At 39.5% G+C, this 22697-nt stretch overlaps 1 protein-coding gene across 4 annotated transcripts in view; it reads left to right on the top strand.

Moving 5' to 3' along the window:
- LOC108428651 (neuronal PAS domain-containing protein 3) overlaps positions 1–22697 on the top strand; it is a 282989-nt gene that overhangs the window by 111883 nt on the left and 148409 nt on the right. For all 4 annotated transcript variants that reach the window (XM_017699797.2, XM_017699798.2, XM_037542027.1 and 1 more), the window contains one exon: positions 21596–21678. In XM_017699797.2, coding sequence (XP_017555286.1) covers positions 21596–21678 — 83 coding nt within the window. The remainder of the gene's footprint in view (positions 1–21595; positions 21679–22697) is intronic.

Here is a 22697-nt window from a genome sequence, read left to right on the forward strand (position 1 = left end):
CACCACAATTACAAACCACTTTATGGGGGTCTGTCACTTCTAACGGTGGGATCAGCCCAGTCTGCTGTCTGCGGCCGCACTGCTGTTACACTGCAGACGGCTGAACGCTGCTTTTAAAAGCCAGCCCTTTTGAAATCATCTAAGGCGCGTTTCAAATACGGACTTGCGTCTTATGTCAAAACTCCTTTTTCGTTCTCCTCTTTGTTGCAAACTGTTCAGTATTTCAGTAACAATGGAGATGATCTAAACACAGTGCTCAATGGAAGGTTGAGGAGTGAGGTTTGTTAGCTTTCTGTGTGTATATCCTTCTGCCCTTGCCCATATGTAGTGCTGAGGAGAGCCTTAGAGTTTGCATAATGCAGAATGAATATTTAAGTCCTTTAATTATGGGACAGGAAGCTGGTGTCACCAGAGTTAATGTGATCTCTTTAATCAATAAACATTAAGGAGTGTGCATTTTAAATAGGCAGGCCGTTTCCTGTTTACTCACATTAGTGACATGCACAAACATGGCCACGTACACACACACACACATATTTATATCTTGATTGTCATATCAAAAAGTTATATATATATATATATATATAGTTAACTTTCAGTCAAAAGGCCATTAAATACAACTGGTTTTTCAGTATCAGGAAAAAAAACAAATATTTCACAAAAAACATACAAAACCCTCAGTTATTAAGTATAATTGCCATATTTTTACAACCGTGATGCGCCTAGGAACCAATCACATACCAACTGAAAGAGGGGGTCACAGAGTTTCTGACTGTCATCATGGCAGTGAAACTCCAACAGCTCTGAGCATTCGTCATTGGTACCAATAGTTCCAAGAATCACCAGCATCACCAGATCTCACACCATGTGACTTTTTTATAGGATTCTGTTTATGTGCCACCACTCCCAACAACACTGGATGATCTCCGAAATCACATTGGAAGAGCTGCAAGTGCAGTGACATCTGACGTGCTCAATCGAGTATGGGATGATTTTGACTGTTGCGTTGATGTTGTCCATAAAGCTGGAGGAGGTGACGTTGAGCACTTGTAAAATTACTTAAGCTTCATGCTCAGTTAAACCATTTACAATTTACTGCATTGATTTACAAGTGAAATAAATGTTTTTCAAATCAGATTAATCCTTTTGAATCACTCTGTATAAGTTCTGTCTTAGAAGCTGGTTGCGTTTTCAGCTGCTCACTCTCTTTAATCCCAAACACATTCAGTGATGCTGAGGTCTGCACTCTGGGGTGACCAGTCCATTTGTCTGAGAACACCAGTAACTTCTTTGTTTGATTGCAAAAGTTTCTTCTTTTTTGTCTTTACTTCCTAGTTATTATTATGTCTTATTTATGTCTTCTTGACAGCTACACGTCCTTTCAGACCCATATCACAATGAAAAGATGGACAGAAACACTTATTGATTTTTTCAGATCTGAAGCAAAAGTGGAGCTTAATTTTCTCCCATCTCTGATCAAATGATGAAAGCTTTAAATATTGTTTATCTGAAAGTGACAGTATTCCTGGTTATTTCTCCAGCTTTAACCTATAGATCAGAGACTATGCTGTGGTTGAACTGTCTACCGTTCACTGTCTGTAGCTGAAAGCACTTTGTTCAGAGATGGCGTTTAGCTTTCGGTGGGTTTTTCTTTGCCACGATTAGCCAGACATTTCATGGAAAACACCTTCGGCGGAGGCTGAGCCCGTGAAACATGTTTGTATTCGCCTCATTACTCTGCAAAGTCAGCTGAGAAATGCGACGGGCTGCCCTGCTCTCACACTCCATTCCTGCTCCCAGCCACTGTTTGCTGACATGCATATTCCCCCGTCGGCTCTAATGAGGAGCCTGTGTGTGTGTGTGTGTGTGTGTGTGTGTGTGTGTGTGTGTACCTGGGTTGACCCTGTTCCTCACAGAAACCAAAAGGCCCTGTAGACTGAGCCACCAGTCTGCGCTAACAGCAGAGCGCTCACATCAGCGTTGTCAGCCTTCAGCACTCTGTACAGCTCTCTCTGTTAGCCCTCTGACACTGCCGCAGGGCACTGCACCATGCCTTCAAAAATCTGCTCTACTGAATAGTGGCCTTATAAGATATGTCTTATCCATAGCCTTGGTGCCAGACTGCTACATCATAAGCGGTTATATACAAGACTACTACGCAGGTGGAGGAGTAAATGCCTCTGTCCAGTATATACATTTTTCCACAGCCATGGTGTTCCTGCATTATTAAACCATTAAGATGTAAACAAAGTCATTCAGAGTGGTTTACTGTGAAATGTTCCAAACTGTCTGACTTAGAATTGTTCACAGCAGTAGTGATAGGAACCATACATCTAAAACATTTAATGCTTCTGAAATGGTTACAGATACATAATCCTTAGATGTTGCTTTACAATAGTTTTGGGGTTTTGGCTAAAACATATTTCTAAAATCTGTGGTGAAATCATATATGCACAGTTTTTTAAGGCAGAATGTTCCCTAGTTACAAAACACCCAACGACCCATGTGTCAAACACAAGGCATACAGGCCAAATCAGCCTGTGTACACAGTCCTATTCTTATTAGCCCGTTTCACCCTGAAATGTACTACAATGCCCAGCATGCAACATAGTGGGCATTCTGACCCTCTTCCCCCAAAAACAATCTACAGGGCAGTGGTTGCACAAAAAGAAAAGATGCCTGGTGTCTAGTCCAAAGAAATAGGTAGTTATATAAAAAATACCTAAACATTTTATTATTATTTAGAATTATTGGTAAATAAGTATTCAATGCCTATTTTGCTGCTGCAGTTTTGGTATATTTTGAATAAACAATTTGGGTCATGGCAAAAATATAATTAAAAGTAAAAATAAAACAAAAACACAGCTGGCCTACAGATTTGCTGAGAGTTTTTAATAATGGCCCTCTTAGTTCAAAACCCCTGCACTAAGAAGACACATGTAAATTCACTGGTGATTTTGAATATTCAAATACAGCAGCACTGTAACGGGGAGCGAGGAGGCGGATGCATATGCGGAGATAAGCAACGTTTATTATGGGCAAATCCAAACTCAGGGTCGAGACAGTCCGGGGTCATAGAGCCAACACGGATTGATCGGGGGACAGACATGACAGACAAACCAGAATAACAATGCAAACAGAACAGTACAAAGACCAATACATCCAAAAGTGCAGATAACACCAACAAAGACCAGCAAACACAAGGGGCAAACACAGGGCTTAAATACAACAGGGCTGACGAGGGACAGGTGGAAACAATCAGGGGCAGAGTCAGGAAACGAGGGGGCTGGACCAAAACAAACGCAAATGGGCTAAACCAAAACACGAACACATGGACAGGACTGGGATAGGCCAATCGTGACAAGCACATTTGACAGTAAATTCAAACACACACACACATTTCCTAAACTGCTTATCCTTCTGGGTCGTGGGGGATCCTGGAGCATGTCCCATTGGGCGTAAGTCAGTCTATCACAGGGCAGACAGATAAACATAGACACAGAATACTGGCAATAATTGAAACGGCCATATTGTCAAATGTACCGACATTTATAAAGGATGTTTTTCTCATTTTCCAACTTTAAAAAGCAGGCAGAGACAATATGCTATGCATGTCATTGTATTTCAGCCAAAAAGTTAAGCTTGGCTAATTAGTCAGATTAGATGCTTTAGAGTAACTTAAAACAACAAAAAAAATACCATCATGTTTACAAACATTCTGATTTATTCTCTATAAACAAAACATCTTATCTGATAGCCTTATGATGTATTAAAACACAACTGTGAACCAATGATGACATTAGTTGTGGTTGTAAATTGTTCCAGCTGTTGCTTGAGCAGGTGAGAAATAAATTAGAACTATTTGTAAGTTCAGTTGGTTCATGTTTGGGTCGGTTCTTGTTTTTGAATGTGCGGTGGAAAACACCTTGATAAAGTGAATGATTAACCCTGCATTGAAATATATGGCTGGTACATATTCATGATTCTACGGCAAAAGTTAAAGACACGACTATGATGATACGACAGAAATTCTAAGGTTGTTGACCTGAGAAGATCTGTTCAAAGCTATGTGTTTTCCTGTACCTTAAGTGTAAATGAGTTTCAGAATTAGCAATGTCCTGTTGTACCAGTGCAGCACTACCCACCCTGTGTTATCCATCCAGAAGTATGTTTTTTCCTATTGTAAGATATCACTGACCTGTCATATGGTGTGGCAATAATAGTCACCTCAAATCTCTTATTGTCTACAAATTGTAGAACTGTGCAGGAATAGTGCAAAGCAATGTTATGTAATAAATCAATTGGTTTACAATTCCAACAGATGCATTAATATACATTATTTTAACCAAAGTCAATGGCCCAAAGAACATTGCTATCCTCAAACGCAAAAAAGCATTTGGCTTGTTGTTTGGCAAGATGTAAATGTACCTGCCAATAGCTTGTAATCAGAGTGGTGCTCAAATGATACCTAGTGCTCAGATATTATTGCTGCTTTCACAGTGGTACAAATTTACTTTAAATAAAATCTCTATGCATTAATGTACATTAAAGTTAAGAATATATTGATGTGGGAATTCAGGACTGGTGCTGATATCCAATATTTTTCATATACAAAACTGATAATGCCAATATATATGCAGTAATAAAATGTAGACTAAATCTACCAGGTCTACATTTATTTGTGGATAGTTAGAATGAATAAAACATTGACATTTTAGTGTAGTAGCCCAGAGTCAACCAGACATTGTACTCCTCTAGAGTGTGAATAAAAATATATTTTTAGATGCAGAGCAGCTCATGGGCCTGGGTTGTAACTCACTCACACTCACTCACTCACTCACTCACTCACTCACTCACTCACTCACTCACTCACTCACTCACTCACTCACTCACTCACTCACTCACATTTAGTAAGTTCACTAGTAAGTTTAGTAGTAAGTTCACTACAAGAATTTTGTATTAGTGTTATCAGCACTAGTGGTTCATAAAGTGCTTTGCGTCATGAAATTGTGTGGTTTTGTTTTGAACAATTATTTGCATCCTTGCCTAAGAACTCCTACAAAGTAAGCATTTTAGAGGTACAAAGTTTTGTTGTGACTATGGTGATATGCAGATATGCAGAGCCACGTATTTACCGTTTAGTTTTCTAAAGCCTGTGCTATCACCCACTTACCGCAGTCTCGTGTGTTTTTAAGTAGTTTAAATGTTAGCAGTGTTAGCAGCTCTGCGCTCTTTTCTACTTCTTCATTTGCCCATTCTCCCCTCCCAGTCTCCTTATTAGCACATGATAAAATGCTCCGTGGCTGCCTTCAACCAATCATGTTTTCAGTAGAGCAGTTAAACTATTTTATTGCCACCACCCTCAAAGCTTTAGAGTCTTAAATTTTCTCCGTAATGGTAGATTAATTTCAGGCTGCCTAATGCAATACAGGACAAAATACTTCAAACAGGTTTTTTCCTCTTTTTTTTTGGTTTGGGGGCAGGGGGTTATAGTTTAAATGCTGGAGTGTGTGAAGCAATTTGAGCACAAAACCAGTCTGCTGAGAAGGACAACACACAGTTTTTTTTCCTCCATCCAGAAGCATCCCAACATCGGAGATTGACCTGTTCTTTGGCCCAATTGTGTGGTGGGGGTGAGTGGGGTGAGGGCGGGGGCAAGGGGGTGTGGCCCGTGCTAGCGTCTGCCTTCTGCAGAGGAGATCTATTACAGGCCGCAGCGCAGGCGAGACCTTCAAAAGGCGCTGGAGAAGAGCGGCGATAAGAGGCCCGGAGTGATAAGAGCTCAGGCTGCTTTACCTGCAGTCTGCTGCTGCTCGCTGATAATGCTACATCATCTGCCCGCCGTTTAAGGCCTTAGCAAAATAAGAAACAAAAAACCCTCTACGCAAAGGAGCCCAATTAGGTAGAGTCGCTAACGTGTAATCGGAAGTACGTTTATTATGTTTGATAATAGAGCTGGTGGGGTTGATATTGCTTGTAGATAATGCAGTGTACAAATAAGCTCTGATAATGATCTTAATTAAATCACTCTGATATGGGATACAGTATGGTGAAACTGCTTGCTGCCGCTATGCTAATCTCTGCTATACTTCAGTGTTTTTTCTCTGTGGTGTTACACTTTATTGCAGGTTTGCATGATTCATTAATGGGTGCTAAACACTCTACATTTAGATTTCTGTTAAAGAAAGACCTCATCTTTCGTCCACCCCTGCTGTGTCACTCTCTAAACTGACCTCTGTGTAATAAATTTGAGAGTCCCTACTAAATCAGTGGTGACTATTTAACACAACGAAGGAACTAATTCTTCCGTTTAACTCAACATTTGCAATGAGATGACTTGTACCCTAATGGCTTGTAATTAATTCTTACACCCTCCACTCTCCCTCTCCTCCCATTTTTTTTTCTTTACCCCAAGAACTGTTCTTAGGATAGTCAGCGGATTCCGACATTTTATCTAATGCATAATGTTCATTTCAGGCCCTTAATTAGGTTTAAATGAAAATTGGCTCAGCAGAAAGATGGATAGCAGGGAAGGCATCAAACCACCCAGCATGTCCCGGAGTTGTGAGGCTGAAAATGCATTCTGGTGGAGCAGTGCAGCGAGCAGTTCAGAGTTCATTAATTTTTACTGTGCAGGTACTCTCCCAGAGGTGCTCCCTGCCTGCTCCAGCTCTACCTGGACACCAGCACAAATACTGGACCTGCACGCTGCACTTGTTCTCACTGAGAATGATACTGCACACACACACCTTCACACACTCACACTGACACAGATCACAGAGCACAGATCTGTTAAAGACTGGTGTTCTTGTTTCACTATGGTGATTAATTGGTGGAGCACCAGAGCATTGCAGTGGTCTGTATTGTGAAACCCCTTTTTGTGAAGCTATACTTACTGCTGTAACACAGCTTTTTTTAATGAAGCTATATTACATTTTGTGGTTCTGCCTAATTTCTAAAATAAAAAAATTGGATAGTAAAAATAACAGGATGTACCAAGCCCTGCCATAGAGTTCTTGTAAAGTATGTCGCTGTTATTAGAAAATGTAGAGCACCATATTAATAGCTTTACATGAGATGGAAAAAATGTCCTTAACACCAGTGTGCATTTATATGATGAGAATTTTTTCCCAAGTCATTTTGGACCATTTCTACTAGTCCATTCTTCATTCTTCATAATGTAAAGAACAGCTGTCGTTTTCAAATTCCTGCCTCCATCTCTCTTAAAGCTCTCTACTTAACAGCATTTTCAGCCATAATATGTCATTAATGTGGGTGAAAACAGGAACAAACTTTTCACCTGTACTTATTGATCAGTATTGAGGCTGTAATTAGAAAACACTTTCTCAACATTCTCTTTTATCTCATTTAGACACACATTTGTTTTTATGCAATGTCAAGACTTGGGTCATACAAACGTCCCAAATGTATCATATATGTGTCATGACTGTCAGAATAAAACCATCTGCATTTTTAGGTTTATTATTTTTTACCATTACAATTTAGTATAAATGCCAGCTGTCTTTTATATTGTTATGTTGTGCGAGCCAATCATGGATAGATCAATAGAGGTGGTTAAAAATTTACAATAAATACAGTACCTACTGTACTATGCAAAAATCACAGACCACCCATTATTTATTTAATTCCAAGTTAGAACAGCTATTAAATATAGTTTAGTCATTGTTCATTGTTCAATAGTATACATTTGAAGTATAATATCGACATTTTCAGTGTTTAATGTGCCCACCCTGGTCTTTGGTAGACTTGTTTCAGTTTTCCCAAAGAAATCTGCAGGGATATATTTCCAGACCTCTAAAGTTTGGTCACATTTTCTGCTTCTCACAATCCATGTAATCACAAACACATTCAGTGATGTTGAATGAAGTCTACACTTGGCAGCTTCTTTGTTTGATTTGCAAGGTTTCTTCTTTTTTGTCTATTTCCTTTTCCTTTTACTAATGGCTTCCAGAAAGCTACACCATTGAGTTCTTTTCACAGTTGAAGGATGAACAGAAATACCTGTTGATTCTTTAACTTTCCCCTTATTCTTGAAAGTCAAGTGGATCTTGTTAAAGACCTAATAAGCCTAACCTTAAATCTAAGCTTAACCTTAACCTCAGGGTCAAAAAGAAATTCACATAGTCAGAGCCAATGTTGTTGGTTTTGATATTGTGGGGTAGCCCTGTTTTTTATGGTTTTATGACAAATTGGGACATTTTTGTCCTAAGAATGAACACACAGTCACACTTACTCATGTTCTCTTAGCCTAGTTCTCTCTCATGTTCACAAATATGTCATTTTCTTTTGTCTCTCTCTCTCTCTCTCTCTCTCTCTCTCTCCAGTGCCCTTCTTTTAGCGTTTAACATTTACAGCCAGTGCTACATTTTCCCTTGATCTATTACAGCTCCTCTTAATAAGAGACATGTCCTTCTACAGCACTGACTATGGTCAGAGCTGCTTACCCGTGGTGGGTGAATCTCTGTAGTTTGGGATTCTGCAGGCTGGATCTGTCTCTGTCTATGCTGTTTAATGGTGGAGCATGCCACTATAGGTTAGCTCCTAATTACTCTCTCCCTGAGACGTTCCAAATATTCCCCTGGTGCTAATATTTTTCTGCCTCAATGACTCATTATGTTGTTTGGCAGACTGAAACATCAGCCTTTCAATGTCTGAGCACCGAGCCTCATGTTCCACCCACCACCACCCCAACCCCCCAACCCCCCCCAAACACCTCTCCCCTTCTCTCTTCCTCCATACCATCAGTCTGTTTCCACGACTACCTCCAATGCCTTTACACTAAAGCTACTTTCGGTCTCCTTCACTCTTCTCATTCAGCTGTTTTCATCTACCACAGAAATGGATTCCATAGAAGAGCTTCTGTGTTCTTTCCTCTTTCTGATTGTATAGCTCTGTCTCTTCCATTATCCTCCACACGCACTGTGCATTTTACCGCTCACACACCACCTCACCTTCCTGTCTCTTCATACACACTCTCCTCTATTACACACACACACACACACACACACACACATACACACACAGAGTAATCTCTACTGTGTTCTGATATTGGGCATTTTGCCAAGTGGAGTGTGTTGTGAGTCAAGGACAAGAGTAGAGGACAGAGAGTGTGTGTGTGTGTGTGTCTCTCTCTCTCTCTCTCTTTCTATCTATATATATATATATATATATATATATGAGAGAATGAATATTATATAGCAATGTTTGTGTGTGTGCATACAGTACTTAGCGAAAGTCAACTTTCATTTAATTTCTGGCATCAGGAAATAAGCAAAAAGCATATATTTAACAGAAAATTACACAGAATCTTCAGTAAATACAGGGATGTTTTTCCACACTTCCAAAGTTCAGTGTTAGAAGTTGGTTGGATTTTCTGCATTTTATGATCCACATAATCACAAACATATTCAAAATTCAAGCTTGAATTTTTTGACTTTTCTTAGTAATGACTTCTTCGCAGCTATACATCCTTTTAGAATCACAAGGTTAAATTGTCTTCTCTCAGTGGAAGGATGGACAGAAACACCTGTAGATTTTTTCAGACCTTTTTTGTTTTCAAATCTAAAACACTGGAGCTTGATAATCTCCTGTCTTTCATAGGTGATAGCTGGAAGTGCTTTAAGTTTATCTAATGCTGATTTTCTCTATATCTTTTAGTCATGTTTTTGAGCTTGAATAACTCGTATGGGCACTTTGACTAGAAAATAAATGAAGGGTGGTCTCTGACTTTTGCACAGTACTGGATATATATATGTGTGTGTGTGTGTGTGTGTGTGTGTGTGTGTGTGTGTGTGTGTGTGTGTGGTACACAGGTTGTTCTGCTGTTGAGCTGAATGAGGGAATCTTACGGAAGGTTCAGTCTTCATGCTGCATTGACTGGCCTTGATGCTCTTTAGCCTCTCAGAGGCTCACACTTCAACCATGACATTAAGCATTATTTGTTTCACATCAGAAGAAGAAAAAAGAAATGCTCTGAAAAAACAGACACAGGAGTGGAAAAGTACAAGCTTCTGTTTTCAGCATATCAATGTAATGTTTCAGAAATCCGATGCTGTAATCGTGGCGTCAGCATGACGGTGTGTACAATTTGGCTAGGGCGTCTCTATATGGACATTTTTCCATTCAGCTTCATCAGTATAGCCTGAATGGGTATAAACTGTTTAAGTATATGAGCAAACTTAGCAGACGAATACTGAGTGAGTACTTTGCAATTTATTGGTCTCCCAACAGCAAGCTTGGTATCCTTCATACAGAAGCACCTCAGTCCTGCGGAATGCGTTAGGGGCCGTTTAAATTTCACGGGTAATTATGCCTTTTGCCATTTTCCCTCAAAGTATGAATGCAGCCTCTCTGGTTGCCATCATTCTTTTCACTGGAAATGTCCCCTCAAGTTCAGAACTGTCTCATGGATATGAATAGAATTTATCAGCCTCAGAGGCTACAAATGTAGTTGTTTTGAAATCTGTAGCTTTGTCAATGATTGAGGTGCCAGCTTCTAAGTACTTTTTTAGATTATTCATTTTTACAGTGCACAAAGACACAGTCATACACTCTGAAGGCACTTGTTGACTCCTTCTTACAATCTTTAGAGCCTAGTATGATCTGGTTTGCGGTTTAAAGGTTCATTAAGCCGAACTGTGTCCCATAGGCTAGGCCTGAGTTTATGAAGATTCGCCCAGCGTTGTGCTTCAGTAATAGATTGTTTGTTTATCTGTATGGCTCTGCTGTAGGGCAGTGCAGTTGGCCTGTCTTTTGCTTTAATGTGGTTAGCTATAATGTATGCATTTACAAATTAGATGAGATTCTTTTTTTTCATTATTTTCTTTCGCTCATTGTATTGATTTGCTTGTGATGCCCCTTGAACTTGACCTCACTCAGTGTTGCTCAATGTCAATAATCTTGTCCTCTTCCGCCTATCCGTCATGGAGGGAGATATCGATAGATCCATTTAGCATGGGCGACTCTGAAGATTTAAAGATCCATGGGCATTTTGGAGCAGTCAGAGTTGGTCACTTATTGGTAACATCTTAACATATTCTGTGGAGAGTTTAGATTCAGAGCATCATAGTGTGCTATAGTACAGCATTCAGTAGGAACATTGAAGGCCTCGCACCATTGAAAACTGAATATTCTTCACTTTTTTTAAATGATGTAGATGCAATATATTATTATCAAAGCATACCATTCACTCCCCTGTCTATACATTCCTTATATGGAAGGTAAGCTCCAAAAGCAACCCGTGAATTCATTGTTTTTGTGATGTCATGAAAATCATCATATTCACATACAGCTGCCTGTTTAGCCTGCAGCTGTTTAGCCCCACCCCCTTATGTTGTGGTTATGAGGAGTGTTTTAGTCCAGGCTAATTTTGAAAGAGTCAAAATACAGGGCAGCCAGTCAAAACAGAAGTTATTTACATATATCAGTCTTAAGGGCACAGTAACAAAACAGTCTGCTTAATTGTAAGGGATAAAGAGAGGTTGGAAATGCTCATGTAGAAACTAACTATATTGTTTTTGGTACATAAACCCACACACAATCATAGGTGGGCATCAGGAGGAAAAATAAATACAAGAAAACTGTAGGATATGAGCCCTTTATTAGAGTTAAAGATTGCGATTGCTTAACCCTTCGAACCCTAGTCTTATTGCTTGGTTATTAATCTTAAAAGTTATTATCCAGGAAGTACTATAAATTAGTCAGGAACTACTTTGAAACTAATGTGTAAATTACTCCTTTAGTGAGTTATTGAGAGTGAGGAATTGAAATGTGGGCCTGTATAGGAGTCCCTAGGGCTGATATCAAAACAACTGTTTTGATATCAGCAACTGGAATTGTCATGAAGTAAATCATTATGCTTATGAGCTCTGCCTTTTTATAATCTTATTAAAACATTAGATGTAATTGTAAAATGTTTAAAGCTGTAGTTTGAATCGTAATTCATGGTAGAGGCTGCCTGTGCTATGTAGAGTTGACCATTCACTCTTGTCATGGTTTACTTTGGCTTGTCCAATTTGTGTGCATGGATAAGTAGTTTTTTCTCAGAAATCACTGTGTTTTTAAATAATGCATGTTCTCTGTACGCTGATTCAGGTCTGGCTGTCTTTCTCTCTCTTCTGGTTGCCTGTCTCTTTTTTTTCTCTCTCTCTCTCTCTTGCTTTCTCTCTTTGTCTTTCTCTCTGTGTGTTTTGATATGAATCGTGAGTGGACAGTACTTGTCAGGCAGCATGCTTCTGTCCTGCTCTCTCTCTCTCTCTCTCTCTCTCTCTCTCTCTCTCTCTCTCTCTCTCTCTCTCTCTCTCTCTTTCGGCCCCCTTATCTCACTATCTGACACAGTTGTTTCTGGCTGTGATGAGAGGAAATGGCAGGATGATAAAATACCAAATCACTTCAGTGAGGACGTCAGAGGCACTAGAAGCTTTCCATAGACAATTATTCCTCGCTGAGCGCCTCTTCAAGGTGTAATCTCACATCACCGTAACAACCGAGCTGGAGATTTCCACTTGGGGCGCAGGCATTTCCTGTACATGTGTAATATGCAGAGATAATGCTAGTCACAGTGGAGACAAACCACTGAGCAAGACTCCACTGCCATCTCAGAAATGCTAATATCACTTACTACTTCAGTCTATTAGATGACTTGTTATGCTACTATTTAGTGGCCTTTAAGGGGCATGATAACGAAACTCTTTTTTCTACTGATATTTTTTCTAATTACTCTGGATGCATTTGATAATATTTGATAATACTTAGATTGTTTAACTTACCAGTAGTAATGTACTATTCAAGTCCAGTATCAGTCTCGGGACCAGTTTCAAGACCATAAAATAGCCTTCTTGTTTTTGTCTTGGTCTTCAAACATCATTTGGACTTGGTCTTAGCTTGGTCTCAGGATGAAGTGGAGTCAGAACTTATTGTTAAGACCAGTCGTGTGCGCTGCTTCTGTTTTTGTCATATTTAAAATTACGTTTGTTTAAATATCTATATTGTAACACATTTCTGCTGTAAAACTATCATTTTTCAAAAAATATTGAAAAGGTATCTCTTTAACTTAGTGTATAATTAAAACTCTACACCTTTGGCGTTTATCTTTTAATTTGATCTGTGCCATTTTCTTATATGGTTTTACATGAATACTCATAATTCTTCTACATGTCTGTAAAGCACTTGAGGCATGAAAAGTGCTATATAAATAAAGATTATTATTGTTGTTGTTGTTGTTGTTGTTCTTAAGAAGAAGACGAAGAAAATGTATATAATATACAATATCATGATAATTAATTTACAAATAACCACAAACAAATTTCAGGGTTCTGTAAAAATCTTAATCTGGTCATGGTCTTGTCATGGCCTCGGCCACTCTTGGTCTTGATTTTGACTCTGACTTGACTGCTAAAAGTCTTGGGTCTTGACTTGGACTCGACATGCCCAGGTCTCTGTCTTGACTCAGACTTGGCTCTAGCAATCTTGACTACAACTTGTGCAATCAAGCTAACATGAACATAGTGGCAAGTTTGTTGTTGTTTCAAGCCTATCTAGTTTCAGTTAGCAACAACATTGTTTTCTAGCGTTTTATCTTAATTAATTAGTTGAATTGAATTTTGCCAACAGTTGCTACAAAATAACCCATTTGTGGGTGGATCTTGGATAAGTCAATTGGATGCATGCTTTAGAGAAGCCTGTTTAAACAGCAGAATAAAATAGTGATTTACTATGTTGTAATCAGTATTACAATCAATCATCAGTATCTCACTATTAATTTTGTTGATAATCTGTGATTTCAGCAGCTTCCTTTTCTTTTCAATCACTCTTACCAGACTTTTCAGCTCTGATTAGGTTAAGAACAGCAGCACAGCTATAAGTATTTGCTCATATTATAACATACATAGTACATAGGTTAAATTATCTAGTGATTTTATTAGTTTTAGTCTATATTTAATCATATACAGTGTGGCCCATTCAGTTCTTAATCTGTTAAGAGGCCTGTATGTTTGAATAAATATAAAAAGTTTTCTGGTACTATTTATGAAAGCAAATGGTTCTACAACTTGAAACCGTGGGCAGAGGAAAAAGTTTCAGTCAATTCTTCTGCCTCTATAGAAAAAAGGGATTAATTGCTAAAATGTTGGACTGCGCCTTTCTTTAATATCTACTTTATAATGGCAGCCTATACTGTCATTTATGAATTGCATGAAAAATACAGAATGGTTGGCAGGCCTTGAGTGGGAATCCACTTTCTTTGGTAATAAGCTGAAAGCAGATAATAGTGCCGTGCTGTGAGGAAGAAAAAGTATGCGAGGCATATCTGTGAGCACCGTCATTAGTGCTGAACGAAGCCGCTTAAAATTTGATGATATAAATGAGGAGAAAGATGAGCATGGATTATTAAACACATCATCATGAAAACTTAAACCAGTCAAAGGCGTTAAAAGAAACTAATTAAAACAAATGTTTCAACCTCCATCTTCATGCCTATGACTTATTCAGGAACATGTGAGTAGTGTGTGATCAGGAGCTGTCATTATCGCTGGTCAGTAAATTATTCAATGGCATTTGCTGAGGGAAAACATTAGCAACGGATTACAGACTGAATGGTAGAGAGGGGAGAATGTTAATTTTCAGCAGGAAGGAGACCAGAGGAAATGCAGTTATGATATGAACTATAGTCTTGCAATTGGATTTTCCCCTTGCAATTATTTTAGTGTGTTTTGTCTCAAGATATGTGAGACTAATCAATGCACTGAATGTTGAATATAACAAAAAAATACAGGGTTTTAGCATGACTGAAAGCATTTGAATGCACCAGATTAATTGAATAGTAATCAAAGTGAAATATTTATTGTCCATAATTTTTTGCATGAGGTTCTTAACCGTTTTAACTGAAAATTAAGGGCTTTGCTTCCACATATACATGTTGCAATTAGTAGAGATGGTCCAAACCGTTCACAAGAGCTGTGCACCCTCATATTGTTTAACTGTGGTCTCACTGCGGTTTTTAAAAGCCACCAAAATTGAAAATATTGATTAGTATTTCGCCCTTTCGTCTCAAGATGATGGAACGCCTGATTTCAAATAAACATCATGCTGTAATTTCAGCGCATGCGGTGTGTTTCATTCTGAGTGCTTTCTTTTGTGATGCGTAACCTTTGAAAGATTTTGGTATCGCATATTTGCAAGTGAGAGTAACCTTGAAGAACAAGCTGCTGCGGAGGGAAAAAAAACGTCATTTTTATTGAACCATACGCACAACTCTGCTGGAGCCAGGTTTTCAACAGAAATGTGTTATTTTCCACTTTTCCAATATCCTGACTGTTGAGGGAAAGTTTCCATCCACTGCTAGTTAAAGGCCTGTGCATGTTAATAAGCTGATAGGAAAGACTCACCCAGACATATTTCAGTTCTCATCCTCGCTCATCATTCGCTTTTCATTCGATTCATAAAATTGAACGGAGAAATTATGAAAGTTTTTCACATCTTCATGTGCAGCTTCCCTACAATAGCCGGGAAGAGTGGATAAGAGTAAAACCATTTTGTACAATGTAATGTGGTTTTGTCCTGTAGGTCTTTGTGCACGTGGGTGTGTGTGCAGGTGTGTATGCGAGTGGTGGTGCGTTCAGCTCTAATTGGAGTGTGTCTAGAGGCCTATCAATTAAGCCCTGTTGTGTCTCACTCTGTGAGGAAGCTAGCCTGTCTAATGAGAGGAGACATGAAGGAAAGATGGAGGCAAATGAACAGGAAGAAGATGGGAGAAATCTGACATTGTTGTGCTGTTAAGCACTAAATCAAAGTAATTAGAATTAGAAGAAAAATCTTTCTCCTCATAAACATCATTTCAGTTTGCCATCATCATATAAATGGGCACAACTGCCTGTATTGGCAGAAATACTGTCTTTGTGTACGGAGAAACATCCTTTATAGTTCCAAATCTATTTTGCCTGTAAGACTGAAAAAGAAATGAATGGTTTCCTGAACCAATTTAACAGGGTAAAAGTTAGCTGGTTTAGTTGTCTTGGGAATACTTGAGGGGGCTATAGTCTGGAGATAGATTGCTATTCTGAGCGCGTAGTGGTGATTCAGTTACTGCAGTGGATCTAAGAACCAAATCTTGCTCTTTTGTTGTGGCCCTCCAGCAGCTCTTGACTGAGGGACTGATCTCTCCAAGCTGATGAAAACACATCCACAGTCATGGTGAAGCCAGAGTGAAGGCCCAGCCGATCGGCGCAGCTCCATTGTGAACAGTCCTCCTGTGTGTGCAGCCGGATTATACAACTTCACCATTGTGGCCTTGGCGGCACTGACAGTATCCACCGGCTTCCGACCGTGAGCACTTTGACAGCTTGATGAATTAAGGCTGACAATTGCCAAAATAGCCGTCGCCTGTGCCAGCTGCCAGTTGAGCATTTACACTCTGTTAATTGAATTGGCAATTTGTGTAACAGTACCTGCCCCTGAGCTTTGGTGAAGCAAGGGGCTGCCATTTAGCTCTGCTAATCCAGGACCAGGGAATAAGAACGCTAAGCTTCGCTAGAAATTATTGCAGATTTAAAATGACAGTCGTGGGCCATGTTGCCAATTTCCCATTAAATGAGAAATAAGTTAACAATAGCAATAATGTTGACTTATAAAACCGAAAGTTAAATTGACTTTTAAATAGTGCCGTGATTTGAAATTGCCACTGTGCAGAGAATCAAATTCCATATATTGCGGGCTTGCACCAAAAGCTGTTTGTGCCATGACAGTATTAAACGCCAACATTAAATATTGAGGCTGTTAAATGGGAACTGATATTTTCTCATAATAAAATGGCATTAGTCTAAATCAGGGAAGGTCCTTACGCCATTTGCATGTACATGAATTTGAGTCAAGGACTTCTGAATAATGCACCTTTGCCATCCCGCAGGGGAGGAACTGCAATACTTTAAACTGAATAATTCCAGCTTGAGCCCTGGAGAATGCCCAGCTCGCACCTGTATTAAACAAATGACTATTTAATACCCATCAAGGCTCATAATGCTCTGATTATATAGTGGAATGTAGCACAACAAAAACAGTCCTGTAGCTTTGCGGATTCATATTTCTCTCTGTCATTGTGTCTTCCTGGATTTATTTGGAGGAGCTTGATGCATTTGGTTGTGTTTCCTCACTGATATTTTTTTATCTGCTCAATCTACTGTGTGACGCCCCAAAAGCAGGAAAGATGTATGATGTGGGACAGTGACAGGGCAGCCGCTATGTAGCCCCTGCACTTCTGTCAACCCGCTCTTCATGTATCATTTGCGGTGTGAGCAAAATGAAGGGGATTAATAGAGCATAATGCCAGGGATCAATATGCAATTATATTAATCTCTGTGGCTGCTCAGGCGCCTGTAGAGGAGCACTGAATCTCCAGCAATGTCCTACTCACAGAGATCTGTCACAGGGCTTCTTTAGACTGCCACCTCTGAGGCCATTAAATGCTGCAAGTGGAACATGGATAGCCTGGCAAATGTTTAGACTGGACTCCTAGCTTGTTGGTGTTTTCTGGTTTTCTATTATGTATAAAGCTGGTTTGATCCATTTGTTCCATTTGAACTTGCAAAACCAAAGAAACTGACACACATTTTATTCCCTTGTTCTGATATCAACACCACCTAAACCACCACTGGGTCAAAAAAAAATTCAGGATGTGTGTTTAATAATAAATTTGAGAAAACTGTCCGGTCATTATTGAGGAAAAATTAACTCTTCATAACAAGGAAGACACTTTGATGAGCATATCATTGAGTGTTGAAAAATATACCCAAAGCATTAGAATACAGCTGTTTTATGTCAAGTCAAATTTTATTTATATAGTGCTTTTTACAACAAGTGTTGTCACAAAGCAGCTTTACAGAAATATCTGGTTCTAAGCTCCTGTGAGCAAGTCAGTGGCAACAGTGGCAAGGAAAAACTCCCTAAGAGCAAGAGAAAGAAACCTTGAGAGGAACAAAGACTCAAAAGGGTCCTCCTCCTCTGAGTGACACAAAAAAATAGCAGCAGAGAATGAGTTTTGATCATTAGTATAACATACGGAAAAGTGGGGAAAGCAAGAGTAGCAATGTTTATTACTACAGAAAACAGCAGTATCATCAATCGCGTGTAGGTGAGGTCTGTACAACTTCGAAGTTTACAGTCTGATGGACGTTGAAAGTAGCCTTCATAGCCCTTCCATTAATCACTGCAAGCAAAAAGAAAAGAGGTAAACTCTCCAGGAGCCCTGGGGCAGTCAGAGCCAAAGTCGGTCATAATCAGATGTTGAAATCTCTTGGTTTCTTTGGAATGTTCTTCATAATATCACTGTCCTTTAAATGTTTCCCCGTGGTTGCTGATGACTGGGCAATTTGACATTAGAGCCACTCACTTCACTGCTTCATGGATCTTCCAGCCCTTCAGCAAATCTCAGCGCTGAAGGTCAAAGCAAGGTCCTTGCGCTGAAGTGCATCTGCTCAAATGCAAGTTTCACCTCATTAAACAAACGAAACAAAGTGAAATCTTTGTTCATCATGTGATCCTAGAGAATGACCTTCAGACCATCATTGACTGTCATATTCATCATCTTTAGCTTTTTCAGCCAGGCTAATTTTGCCTCTTTATTTTTTTTCCTGCTGGACTGCAGCGGTGTATTTGACGTGCTTGACTGTGAGTGTCACAGGAGGTCCGTCGTGATGTGAGACAGTGTGAGGCCGATTGGCCATCTGTAGCCAAAGCACTGCTCCGAATGACTAATGCCAGCATCATTAAGAACAGCACTGTGCTGTTAGTGTAAAGCGCTAGGCGCTGGCCTCCATCCTCGATGAACAGGCCTGGTTTAACATTTTAACTTCTTTATTATGAAATATTAACCACCGTCGAGTTCGGAGCTCAAAAAGATCCCCAAGGTCAAAGGATGTTCCGCACATGGAGCAATCTGCGCCTGATTTCCATACAGTGCTCATTCAAAGGCAAGGATCCTTGTGATGAGGGCTATTGTATGGGCAAAGAAGAATCATTTCCTCCTCAGAGTCTGCACGGATCAGGAGGATGATAATTGAAGTTGGTCAAGTGTGCTTTGATCTTTGATTATTTTCGTCAGTCTTTTAACTCCAGCTGCCTGTTTTAGGCTGTGTGTGTATGTGTGTGTACAACTGTGTGTGTACAATGTTCCAGGTCACACAGTAAATACATGTACCAGATTGCAACAAGGAAATAAGCTTAAGGGTGGAATTCCACTGATTTTTATGCATATATCACTAAGATGTAAACACAGTTATTCAGTGGTTTGATATGAAAGATCGTATGAAAATTCCTTTACCGTGGTGGTACAATATGAACTAGGGGTTGCAAGGTCTACAATGCAAATGTAGGCATTTTATTTACCGTTCAAAACAATCAGTAAACCTGCATGTGTCTTCTGAGTTTTTATATGTGATGATGATGGTAAAATAGGGATAAATTGGTAAAAAAGTTCTCTTTGGAGACTATTTTTTCTTACAGCACCTTGCGTGTACCGCTTCACACCATAAATAATACTTGCATGATATATATTTTGGGCCAAAACATTATCTCACAACTATCCTTAAACAGTCTCTCATCAGGAGGCGACATACTCATAACCATGTAATATAATATCTTTCTGGGATGTAGCCCACACTAAATTCTTCTGGTTCCTATCATTACCAGTGTGAACAATTTTGACTCTGTACATCGACCATTTCACATCAAACCTCTCTGAATGACTTTGTTTGTGTCTTAACTGGTTAATTATGTAAAAAAAAATGGAAGAAATTCCCCTTCAAAAATATAGTTTGAACAGACACGCTAATACAACGCTAGTCGCCACATATTATTTGCAAATTGTTTGCTTTCATGCATTTTTAGTAAGGGTAGCATTTCTGAGTGAACTGTTCTTTTAAATTGTAATGATAAAAGGGAAGATGTGGACTCATGTTAGCTTCGTGTAATTATGTATAGCTAATTTGTGGCTAATAGCTTTTTTTACTCATTGTTAGTAGTGTTAGCACCGAGCTGTTCTTTTTAAAGATGGTATTAGCATAGAATTATGTGTAGAAGGAGTAGCTTGATGCAGCATGATGATTTGCCCAAATCAATTGCTTTAACTATTAGCACATTGAATATTTTTGTTGGTATTTTTTGTTTGTATTTTTTGTTTGAACAGTTCCTAAAATGTATTAGTACAGAAATAAGTGTTCCAGAATGTAGCAAGTATATAAGAAGAATCATAAAGGACTAGTTCAACCAAGCATGATAATGAGACTAACAATGAATTGAAGCTAGTAGCCACCAGTTGGCATGAGCTCATTTGCATAATGTTAAGTGATGGCTATTCACTCTTATTCAGTGTGTGCAACATTAGTGTTTTTGAACTAAAGTGTTCCTTTAAAGGCTATGTGTATATTAGCACTAAAGTCTGGTTTTGTATATAAGTGTATACACTGTGTGTGTGTGTGTGTGTGTGTGTGTGTGTGTGTGTGTGTGTGTGTGTGTGCCCTCTCTGCTCAAGTGGACTATTCTCAGGGTGTAACAGCTCCCTCTGCTGTGAGCTGCTGAGCTGTCCTGCTGGCTGTGCTTTGTTTGTGTTCCCCCCTGCAGAGGCTGCCGCTGACCCACCTGCTCCAGAGACATTCCTGTGTGTGTGTGTCTGTGTTTGTGTGTGTGTCTGTGTGTGTGTGTCTGCCTCTCTCCACCTGCTGCTGCTGCTGCTGCCGCCTTTCCCCGGTCATGTTGCTGTGGCCTTGGCCCTCCTTTGGGCCAGACACAGGGCTAAGTGCTGAAAGCATAACTGGAGGGGAGAGGAGTGTTTTCCCCAAACTGCTCTGAAGGACAGAGACCCCTCATTCCACAGTCTGTGCCCAGCTCGAATGCACCTCTCCGGGGGCGTGCCGTATGCCCCTCTCTGCCAGTCCCAGTGCCTTTCTTCCCCCTCCATGGAGCCCCGTGTTTGCTTCTGGTCCTTGAGAGTCCTTAATGGCCATTCAATGCTTTTATTACATCATTAATTGCACTTAATTCAGCAACATTACCCAAACGCCTGGCTAAGCTTGGAAAATTAAGTACAGAGCACTTTGTTATAAAATTCTCAATAATGAGCTCTGGTGGGACAAGGTCTGTTAAGTTTGAAATCACCCCAGGCCATTTTTTAGCTGCACCACAGCTCAATGCCTGAGCCTGCTTTAAAGTTGGAGACTTTGGGAAAAAAAATGCCCTAAGGGCACTGTTCACTGGGTGCCTGTGCAGCCAAATCAATGCGCTGATATTATCCCTCATATAAACAGCAGGCTTTGTGGTGCTCCGCTCAGCTGAATATGCAGCGAAGGGGATGAGCCCTGGCCATAAGTAGGCTTTGATTTGCATCTGTGTATTTACAGTAGCAGGGGCTTAGAATTACTGAGGCAGAAGTGTTTGTTCAACAGTTTACCATATCTGTTTAAATCGCACCGGCAAATTCCATTTCCAAGTTCATTTGGAATTACTAAAGTATGAACGTGCATGCATACACACGCCGAAGTGCACACATGCACATGCTCATGCTCATTTCATTTTTTTCTCTGTTCCTCAGCTATCGGGTCCCAGCGGAGGAGGAGCCCGAACGCAGTCGCCGCAGAAATCTTCGAGCCTCACCTGGGCAGCCACATCCTGCAGGTACGAGGAGTTTAATTCTGCACCTACATTTCAACACACAGTAAACTTGCTCATGCCCACAAAACCTCACCAGATTTAAAGTTTCTCAAGAATTCCCACCAGTGCAATGAATTTCCAGCTTTCTTCTTGATGTTCTTGTTGTGTCTTGTCAGTGCCTTCTAGCTGCAAGCTGACTAATTGCAATTACTTATCCCAGAAAAAGAGAATAGACATTTTGTTAAGTAAAATATAAGACAAAAACAGACTAAATGAAGTACATTTCTGGATTTTTTAAGATAAGTACTTTCAACTTCACCTTTTTTAAGCAGAAATCTAGATTATTTACAAAGTTTTGTGAAAACCATATGCAGTTAACTGCCATTAAGCTTTCATTAGACAATGTTTCACACAAAAATGACATCATCAAATAATCTGGAGCCAAAGTAATCCACACTGCTCATATGTATTATGTAAAGGTTTGGGGTAATTATTAAGAGTGTCTCAGAAATAGAGGTTTTGTCTCAGGACAGTCAGTGTTCACTTTTCAGTTCTGATTGTTTCCACTAAGCTGTTTTCTACATTTGCCCAACTAAATTGGCAGAATTGGGTTCTGACTTTATCTGCTGTGCACCTGTAGTATAATCTCATAATAATAAAGTATAATAGTAAATCTTATCTTAAAATAAATAATGAATTGCCATCCTAACTGAGAAGCAATTAGAACTGCTTGGAAGTGACTTGGTTGTGTGCTGACTGACAGGAGACAAAGCTAAGGAAAGCAGGTGCTTTGTTACTGTGAAAAGATTACCACTGATTATTATTTGGCTCATGACACAATTCAAATCACATTTTAATATGTCTAACATGCTTCCAAATATATGCTATTTGAGCACCAGATTAACAGTTGGAGCTTCCCACATGGAACAGTAGAGGCAGGATGACTGTTTTATTTGGCGCTAACAGATGCTGAAGTGCTATGTCTCTGAGGTCAAACATTTATTAATCTGTTAGTTTGATTTCTGTTTAAACATTGCATTTCC

The sequence above is a fragment of the Pygocentrus nattereri genome, chromosome 10, assembly GCF_015220715.1.
Source record: "Pygocentrus nattereri isolate fPygNat1 chromosome 10, fPygNat1.pri, whole genome shotgun sequence".
Classification (NCBI taxonomy): Eukaryota; Metazoa; Chordata; class Actinopteri; order Characiformes; family Serrasalmidae; genus Pygocentrus; species Pygocentrus nattereri.